We start from the raw sequence: 10,169 nt of genomic DNA on the forward strand, positions 1-10,169 counted from the left end.
CGCCTCACCACTTTCCACAGTGGTTGCACCATTTTACACTTCCACCAACAGTGAATAAGGGTTCCAGTTTCTCCACAATCTCACCAGCACTTGCTGTTTGCTGTTCTGTTAAATTGTGTTATTCTTACTGGGGTGAGATAATATCTCATAGTTGTTTTGATTTGCATCTCTCTTAGAGCTAGGGATTTTGAACATTTCTTCATGTATTTCTTGGCCATCTGAATGTCTTCTTTGGTGAAGTGTGTGTTCATATCCTGTGCCCATTTTTCAATTGGATTATTTACCTTTATCTTGTTGTGGTTCTCAAGTATTTTATAAATTCTAGATATAAGTCCCCTATCTAACATGTCATTACCAAATACATTTTCCCAGTCTGTGACTTCACTTTTTACCCTGTTGGAGAAGTTTCTGGATACACATAGGGATTTGATTCTTAGAAGGTCCCATTCATCTATTTTATCTTCTCCTGGTTGTACATTTTTCAGGATACTTGGAAGACTTTTATGTTGTGAATTAGGACTACTAGAGTTCCTCCAAGGTTTTCTTTAATGAAACTTACAGTCCTTGTTTTTAGTCCTAGGTCCATGATCCACCTTGAGTTGGTTTTTGTATACATAGTGAGGTGTGGATCTTGCTTGAGTCTTCTGCAGATATTTTTCCAGTTTTGCCAACACCATTTGTTAAAAAGGCTGTCATTTCCCCACTTAAATGATTTCATTTCCTTGTCAAAAATCAGTTGACCATAGGTAGATGGGCTGATTTCCAGGTTCTCAATTCTATTCCATTGTTCTGTGTGTCTCTCATTGTACCAGTACCATGCTGACTTAACCACCATGGCATTGTAGTAGGACTTGAAATCGGGAAATGAGATGCCTCCTACCTTTTTTCTATTTTAAAGGAGTGCTTTGCTTATTTGGGGCTTCTTTCCATTCCAAATGAAACTGGAGATTACCTTTTCCATCTCGTTGAAGAATGGGATTGGGATTGGGATTGCATTGAATGTGTAAATTGCCTTTGGTAGTATTGCCATTTTCACAATATTGAGTCTTCCTATCCATGAGCAAAGGATATTCTTTCACTTCTCTATCTCTGTATTTTTCTTTTTTTTTTTTTCTTGTAGTGATGTTTTGTTTTCACCACTGGGCCAATTGGCAGCATCAGTATGGATAGTGAAGAGATTGAGATAGTTAACAGTTTTCGTTTACTTGGTTCCACAGTCATCACTCTTGGTAACAGAGCCAGGAAATCAGGAGACGAATTGCATTGGGAAAGTCCGCTGTGAGGGACCTCTCAAGACTACTGAAGTGCAACGACATCAGGCTGGAGACTAAGGTGCGCCTGACCCAGGCTATAGTCTTTTCAGTTACGTGCTATGCATCGGAGAGTTGGACAGTGAATAGAGATGATAGAGAATTGATGCCTTTGAGTTGTGGTGCTGGAGAAGAGTGTTGACTATACCATGGACTGCTAGGAGAATAAACAGGTTTGTCCTGGAGAGGGTGAAGCCAGAATGCTCCTTGGAGTCAAGGATTGTGAAACTTCGTCTGACATACTTTGGGCATGTTGCAAGTAGGGACTGGTCCTTAGAGAGGGACATCATGTTTGGGAGAGTGGAGGGACGGCGCAGGAGAGGAAGACCCTCTTTGAGATGGATCGATTCTGTGAGTGGAGTAGTGGGAATGAATGTGTTGGAGACAGTGAGGTTGGCACAGGATAGAGCAGCATTTAGGGCTCTTGTGCATAGGGTTGCTATGAGTTGCAAATGACTCGATGGCACATAACAACAACGTTTTGTAATTTTCTTTGAATAGATCCTTTGTGCTTCTGTTTCGATTTACTCCCAAGTATTTAATCTTGTGATTAGCTATTGTGAAAGGTATTGTTTTTCTTAGCTCCAACTCTGTATTTGTCTGTTTTGACATTTTGGTCTTTTCTTTCTCCCTTATCTTTATAATAACCTTTTATGTTTTTCCATAGCTAATATCCTCAATGTTACCCTGTAACTCATCTGCTCTTTGGTCATTAGTGTACAGTACCTCAAATCTATTCTTCCCCCCCCCTTCTTAATTATAAAAACAGAAGGATAACTAGTAAAACATACATAACGATCCATATAAGTGGTAGTGAGGATGGGTAAAGATGAAATCACAGGGTTCAGAATTTGGTGGGTGGAGGGAGTGGGTAAAGACAATGAGAAAGATCCAGTGTGGACTGGAAAAGACAGGGTAATGGTGGGCATAGCCCAGTGGTGTGTTGGTTGGTTTTAGGGTTTTTTGTTGTTTTGTTGTTGTTTTAACAAAGAGATTGTCTTTTTTATTTATGGGTTTCCCATTTGGGAATAGGGTCACAAACGCTGGCTGAACAAACTCAATGCTGAACATTGATGTTAAGATGAAGGAGAAGGGGAACCCACTTTAATATTTTATTGGTGGTCTTGAATTGAAGCTGCATGCCTTCTTGTTCAGTTAGAAATTGGAGAATGTTAATCTTTATGTGTTCTGTTTCATTTATTACAATGTCCAGTTTTCCTAAATTCATATTTCACATTCTAATTATTAATTTCACATTCTAATTATTAATTGATGTTTGAAGCTGTTACTTAAAGTGTCTCCCCTCAGAGGGTTCTATGTCCAGTGCTGTATCTAACAGTGTTCCACTATTTTTAATGGGTTTTTAAAGACTTTCTATTTCTCCCATGTCTGCAGTAATTTGTACCAGTACTTTTTATAGATAGTCGTTCTTTCTCCTCTAATTTGTAATGATATCGTTCTTGTTTCTTTGTACTGTTTTTATTGGTCTTTTTGTTTCTGCATTAGCCAATCCAACATTTCCTTCTTCGTATTTCTGGGACTAACTTTATAACTTTTGACAAGTTAATAATATCTGAAGGTCTTTATAATGGCTATTTCGTAGGATAGTTATATTATGAGAAAAATCAGCCAATATTTAAAAGTGTTTAGAAGTATGCACCTAACCCAAAAGTAAAATACAAATGTTAATAATTGTATTATTAAAGATAATTTACCAATGGCACAAGGTTCAAATCCACCAGCAGGTCTGAGGGAGAATGATGGGAAATTGCCTGCTGTATGATTTACTGCCTCTGAAAACCCACTGCAGGGTCAGCGATGAGTTGATTCCAACTCGACGGCACATGACCACTTGCCCAAAGTATGTGAGATGAAGTTTTGTAATCTTGATCTTAACGAACACTCTCCAAAAAGAGTTCTTTTGTTCTTTTGGCAGTTCATAGAATTCAGTACTCTTATCCAACATCATAGGATAAGAGCATCAATTCTTCCTCTGTCATCCATATTCTTTGTTCAGCTTTCTGATGCATAGGAGGCAACTGAAAACCATTGCTTGGATAAGGAACACCTTAGTCTTTTAACTGACATCCTTACTCTTTAGAACTTCGGAGCGATCTTTGACAGAAGATTTTTTTTCTAGTGCAATACATTGGGAAAATGCAACACAGCTTCTTACCACTAGGCCACCAGAGCTCCTGTTAGAAAAGGATATCATGCTTAGAAAGGAAGGAGGGTCAATGTAAGAGAAAAACCCTCAATGATAAAGATTGAGATAGTGACTGCAGCAATGAGCTCAAGTATGTAAAAGATGGTGAGGATGGCACAAGGTAGGACAGATTTCAGATCCATTGTTCATAGGGTCACTGTGAGGAGCCCTACTCAACTTGATGGTGCCTACCAGTAACATAGACTGACAGAAGAAGTAGCTAATATGTCTTCAAGAAGGTGGAGCCAGACAGTTCCTTAGAGACCAGCATGGGGAAATTCATTTCACTTACTCTGGGCCTTTATTCAGGATGAACCAGTGTAAGATGCCTCATGCTGAGAAGGGTCAGCAAAGGAGAGGAAGACCTTAAAAAATTGACACAACACCTTTCGTAGCTGGCTTGAGCAGAACAGAACAGACTTTGTGAGCATTGCATAAGATAGGGCCAAGCTCAGATCTTTTCATAAGGTTATGAGTCATAGAGACTGAATGGCACCTAACAACAATGACATATGTCAACAACAGTTATAAAGTGAATTTTTATAAAAAGTAATCTTTACAATAGCAAAATACTGTAAGGTTCCTAGGGTGAATCAAGCAAATATCTTTTTGGGAAAAATTATAAAACCTTATTGAATTACATACATAATATAAACCTGAATGGGAAGCTCTTTCTTGGCTGTGGCAGAGTAGATTCTATATTGTAAAGATGGCATTTCTTCCTAAAATTAGAAGTCCAGTGACAGTATAGTAAAAATGTTAGCACAGTTGTTTTAAATAACTTTTAAAAAATCACCAGAACTCATTTTCATTGCATTGGAACAGACTCATAGCTGACCCTCCAGCAGGTGTTCATATGTTATAAAATGCAAGAGAGGTGATTTGCTGTCTTTTTCCTGCAGAATAGCTGGTGAATTCCCCCACCTTCCTGGGCACCGGAGCTCCCAGTTTTTAGTAGAACTTGATAAACTGATTCTAAAATTTAAAATGAAAAGTCAGATGGCTAAGGATAACTGCAGATAGAATGAAAGAATTCTGTACAACCAATAATTTATTCATTGCTAATACTTTTTATAAGAAGCACAAACACAGACTATTCAGATAGATCTCACCTGATGGTATGTATAGAAATCGGATCAATTACATCTTTGGAAAGAATCGCTGGAGAAGTTTAATATCAGCCTGAAAACTAGGCCAGGTGCTGATTGTGGAACAGACCACCAACTACTCATATGCAAGTTCAAGCTGAAGTTAAAGAAAATTAAATCAAATCCACACTAACCAAATTTTACTTGAGTCTATCCCACTCAAATTTCAAAACCATCTCAGGAATAGGTTTGAGGCCTTGAACACCAGTGAGCGAAGCCAAGATGAGCTGTGGGAGAGTGTCAAGAATATCATCCGTGAAGAATGCAAAAAGTTATTACAAAGACAGAGGAGGAAGAAAAAAACCAAGATGGATGTCAGATGAGACTGTGAATATTGCACTAGAGCATCAAGATGGCAAAGCAGAGGGTAGAAATCAAGAAATTAAAGAGCTGAATGGAAAATTTCAAAGGGTAGCTTAGACAAAGTATAATAATGAAATGTGCAAAGAGTTGGAGTCAGAAAATCAAAAGAGCCTAACTCATTCACCATTTCTTAAGCTGAAGGAACTGAAGAACAAATTCAAGCCTCCAGTTGAATACTTATGGATGCTTTGAGCAGAATATTAAATGATCCAGGAAGCATTAAAATGTGGAAGGAGTATAGAGTCACTGTACCAGAAGAAATTGGCTGACACCGAAGAATTTCATGGAACAAAGTGTGAGCAGGAGCCTGTGGTGATGAAGGAAGTTCAAACTGCTCTGAAAGAATTGGCAAGAAACAAGACCCCAGGAATTGATGGCATACCAATTGACATATTTCAACAACAGACTCTACCCTGGATGTGCTCACCAAGTTGTGCCAAGAAATCTGGAGGACAACTACGTAGCCAACTCTGGAAGAGATTTTACTTACTGGAAGAGTCAGAGTGCAGAAATTATCGAACAATATCATTAATATCATATGCAAGCAAGATTCTGCTGAAAATTATCAACAGAGAACTGACAGATGTACAGGCTGGGTTTAGGAGAGTCTGTGGTACTAGGGATATTATAGCTAATGTTAGGTAGATCTTGGCTGAAAGCAGACAGTAGCAGAGGAATGTCTCTGTTTCATTGACTATGCAAAGGCATTGGACTATGTGGATCACAACAAACTGTGGCTAACTCTGAGAAGAATGAGAATCCCAAAACATTTGATCATGTGAAACCTGTACTTGGACCAGGAGGCATTCATCAGAACAGAGCAAGTAAACACTGCAGGGTTCAAAATCAGAAAGAGTGTGTGCTAGGGATGTGTCCTATCTTCTTAATTTTTCAGTCTATATGCAGATCATCCTGGAGGCTGGGCTCTAAGAGGAGAAATGTGGCATCAGGATTGGAGGAAGACTCACTAACAACCTGTGTTAGTTACGCAGATGACGCAAGCCTGCTTCCTGAAACTGAGTAGAACTTGAAATGCTTGCTGCAGATGGTCAAAGACTGCAGCCTTCAATATGGATTGAAGTGCAACATTAAGAAAACAAAGATTCCCATTCCTTGGCAGGAGCATGATAGACAATGAAGATATTGAGATTGTTAACACTTTAGTTTGCTTGGCTTCATAACCAGAAAATCAGTAGGTGATTTGCGTTGGGAAATTCTGCTGTCTGGGACCTCTCCAGAGTACTGAAGAGTAACAGTGTCAGTCTGGAAACATGTGAGCCTAATCCAGGCCATAGTCTTTACAGTTACTTACTGTACGTCAGAATGCTGGACAGTGACTAGGATTATTAGAGAATTGATGGTTTTGAGCTGTGGTGCTGGAGAAGAATATTGAATATACCGTGGACTGCCTGGAGAACAAACAGATTTGTCCTAGAAAGTGTGAAACCAGGTTTGAGGCAAGGATTCTGAAGTTCTCTCTGACATATTCTGGGCATGTTGCAAAGAAGGACTACTTGGAGAGGGACATCATGCTTGGGAGAGTGGAGGGACAGCACAAGAAGGGAAGAGCCTTCACTGGCTCTTGTGACTGGCTCAGTGACTGACGTAATGAGGGTAGGTGTATCAGAGAGAATAAGATTGGCACAGGATAGAGTAGGATTTTAGGGATGTTGTACATACGGTCATTATGAGTCAAAAGTGCATATAACAACAATCAAGGATAACTAAGATAAATTGAAAGAATCACAACAAACATTCCTTCGAGGAAAGGACTTGTTCCAAAAAAATAGCAAGACTAAAGTAAGACTGAAGTAATGAATTATGATATTAGGAGTTGGCAGAAGGACAAATGGTATTTAGTAAATAGTGGGTACTAAAACATTTGTCTCCAGTGCCTTAAATACTGTGTTTAAATTACAAGAGAGGAATATTTTTAGTTGGTGGTATAAATGTACAATTTTCTGTATTTCCAGTTTAACATAAAAAACCATTGCTAATCTTATGTGTTTATTTTAGGAAGAAAAATGGAAAGAATTAATACTCAGCTCATTTTTATTTTTAATTCCTCATAAATCTTGTAGAAGCACAGAAATATTAGAATGATTAAAATAACTTTGTTACCTGTATTATTACACGTGTGCTTTAACTATCTCATTAACTTTGTGTTTGCAGTTTTCTTTGGTAAAATGTAGAGAAAATGTATCTGGAAGATAAAATAATTAAAAGTGTATTTTTAGGTTCATGTGGTTTTTAATGCTTACTTTAAGAATAAACCCATGTTTTTAATTCTCTGTGATTAGTTATTGGATGGGCACTTTGGGTGGCATAGTCTATAGGCAGTTTGCACTGTTAATCCAAAAGCACCGAGTCTCTGGCAGTTTGAATCCACTTGTAAGTCCAAGAGAAAAAGCAGGGCAGTCTCTGCCTATACTTTGTACACCCTCTCAAAAACCTGCTAGAGTGTCAGCTCTAACACCGTTCCGATTGTAATGTGTTTGAACATCTTTCATAATTAATTGAGAAGCTAATTCTAGATGTTTAAAAACAAAATTACAGAATTTCAGTATTGCTTGTGGTGCTTCGTGTATCCCACTTTTGAAACCAATCGAAAAGCAAAACTAAAACTACTTGCCCCAACATATTTTACTACTATATGAAGAACTTAATTAAGAGTATTACTAACTCTTGTTGGTAAAAAAGAAAATTATTTTTAATATTCTTAAAGGTACTTTGCTTTGTTTTTCAGTATTTATTTATCACCAAGAACTAAGTTTTGCCAGTATATATCATCTGTCAGTACATATTTAGGGAATTATTTATATACTTAATTATAACATTTCATAATAAGGAACAGTTTATCCTTCTATTTTGATATGAACCTATCATGAATTGTTACCATTTTTTGAAAGTGAATGTTACTGTCCTCTTTTACTGTACTGTATTATATAGTTCTGGTATGCTTTCCATTTTCATCTAAAATTAAGAATTAGTTTTAACTTTATCATGGGATTTTGGTAGAATTATATTTTTATTTTTTATAAACTTTAAAAGAATATTTTTAAAAGCTGAGAATTAAGTAGACCTTATAACTATTTATTACTAATTTCTTCATCACTTAATAGAAGTTTCAGAGCTGTTGTACATAGGGTCTCTATAGTCACAAATGACTATATGGTACATAACAACAAAGGTTTGTTTGTAATTTTCATAATAGACTTGAAAACTTTTAATAACTAGTTTTCCTTCAAAAAAAGATACATACAGCAAACTGAAATGTCTGTACTGTGTTTCTAAGTTTCTTCTAAAAGAACTCTATTTCCTTATATTTCACGAAGTTGCATTTAAAAATTTTTTTCTTGATAAATATAATTACTAAAGTTTTTCTTTTATTGACAAATATTAAAATACCTATTACTTAATGTGTAATTTTTGAAAGTAGCGTTATTCCCCTCCCCCCACATTTTTATGGCAACATTTGTTTTCAAGTGGTAAAGTTTACATAAGTATTGTTCTTTCAAATACAAAGTGATTAAACAATCAGTTGAGTAGACATGAGCTATAAGATGAAGTACCAAAATATCTCTTTTGGGTGTTTTTTAATATTTTCCTTAAGTGTTTTTCTCCCGTTTTCTAGGTATCTAGTTGATAGTCGCTGGTTCAAACAATGGAAGAAGTATGTTGGCTTTGACAGTTGGGACAAATATCAGATGGGAGATCAAAATGTATATCCTGGGCCCATTGATAACTCTGGACTTCTTAAAGGTCAGTATTTCCTTTCTTTGATCAAGTTGTGAAATAAATATGTTCATTTTCAATGTGTTAATAATAATGAATATAATAAAATGCTAATGTAAACAAACTGATAATTTAAAAATTAAAAGTTTGCCCTATGAAAGTTAGAGTCTTCTAGTTAATTTTTTTACATTATGATAGAGTTTTTTGTCTGTGTTGTATTGTTTAAGTCTTTAAATGGAGATTGGAAATTAGAAAATATTGCCTTATTTTAAACAAGTATTTAATTGCATAGGTTTTTCCAGTGGACATAAGACTTTTTTAAGTTGCATAGTACTGATAAGATTTGCATTCTTGAATTTTAACCTTTATCTACTTTAACTCCCACTATTTGGCATCCTCACTGCACCTTTTATTGTATTTCATTTAAAGAGATTAAAACTTAAGTGCCAGAACGTTTAATTCTGGCCATGATAGTGTAACAGGTATCAAATTTAGCCTCCCACCCAAATAAACTTAAAAGCTTAGCAAAATCTGTCAGCATCAGTTTTCATAACATACCATATCTGACAACAAAGGACGGTGATACCTACAAGATGAAAAATTAATAAGGTGTGTTCTGATTTGCTTTTTCATACCTCTTTGAAAGAGTTTCCAGGACTTCTGTCGCACAGAGAAAGGAAAACTAACTGTAGCCTGGCATTCTCGCTTAGTTGCAAGCACAGAACAGGGAGACCAAGCTTGCTAGAATTTTCAGAGCAGAGCCACAGAGAAGAGTGAGCAGCACAAAGAGAAGGAACTCAGCCTGCAGGGGGTGTCTGTCAAGTTTTCGGTACTGATAAGTTCATGCATGGAAGAATACAAGGAAAGAACAATCTGAAAAGATTACAAAGAACAAACAAAGCTAGAAATACTATTCTCCACAACCACAGTGAAAAATCTGATATTACACAGTGTAAAGTAATGAAAAGGTTTTTTCTCTTTATGCAGTGAAATTAGTTCTAGATTGAAATCTACTTTGGTCTTGCTTAACCTGAATGCATCAAATTAAGTGGGTATCTCAAAATAAGACTCAAATAGGAATGCAAAAATATATACAGCCTAAAATTATGATGTGTAGTATCCAATCAGATATTACCTGGCATGCAAAGAAGCAGGAAAATATGACCCACATGAGGATTAACATAAGTATTTTAAAAATCAGTAAGTTAGGTACAATGACAGACACATAGATCAATGGAATAGAATTGAGAACCCGGAAATCAGCCCATCTATTTATGGGCAATTGATTTTTGACAAAGAGATGAAATCAGTTAGGTGGGGAAATGACAGCCTTTTTAACAAATGGTGTTGGCAAAATTGGAAAACTATCTGCAGAAGAATTAAACAAGATCCCCACCTCACTCCACA

At 36.4% G+C, this 10,169-nt stretch overlaps 1 protein-coding gene across 2 annotated transcripts in view; it reads left to right on the forward strand.

Annotated features, from left to right (window-relative positions):
* Positions 1–10,169, forward strand: part of USP15 (ubiquitin specific peptidase 15) — a 199,220-nt gene that overhangs the window by 45,013 nt on the left and 144,038 nt on the right. For both annotated transcript variants that reach the window (XM_006886038.1, XM_006886039.1), the window contains exon 2: positions 8,662–8,789. In XM_006886038.1, coding sequence (XP_006886100.1) covers positions 8,662–8,789 — 128 coding nt within the window. The remainder of the gene's footprint in view (positions 1–8,661; positions 8,790–10,169) is intronic.

The sequence above is a fragment of the Elephantulus edwardii genome, unplaced genomic scaffold (assembly GCF_000299155.1).
Source record: "Elephantulus edwardii isolate Elephantulus edwardi_28Jun2011 unplaced genomic scaffold, EleEdw1.0 scaffold00047, whole genome shotgun sequence".
In the NCBI taxonomy this organism is placed as follows: domain Eukaryota; kingdom Metazoa; phylum Chordata; class Mammalia; order Macroscelidea; family Macroscelididae; genus Elephantulus; species Elephantulus edwardii.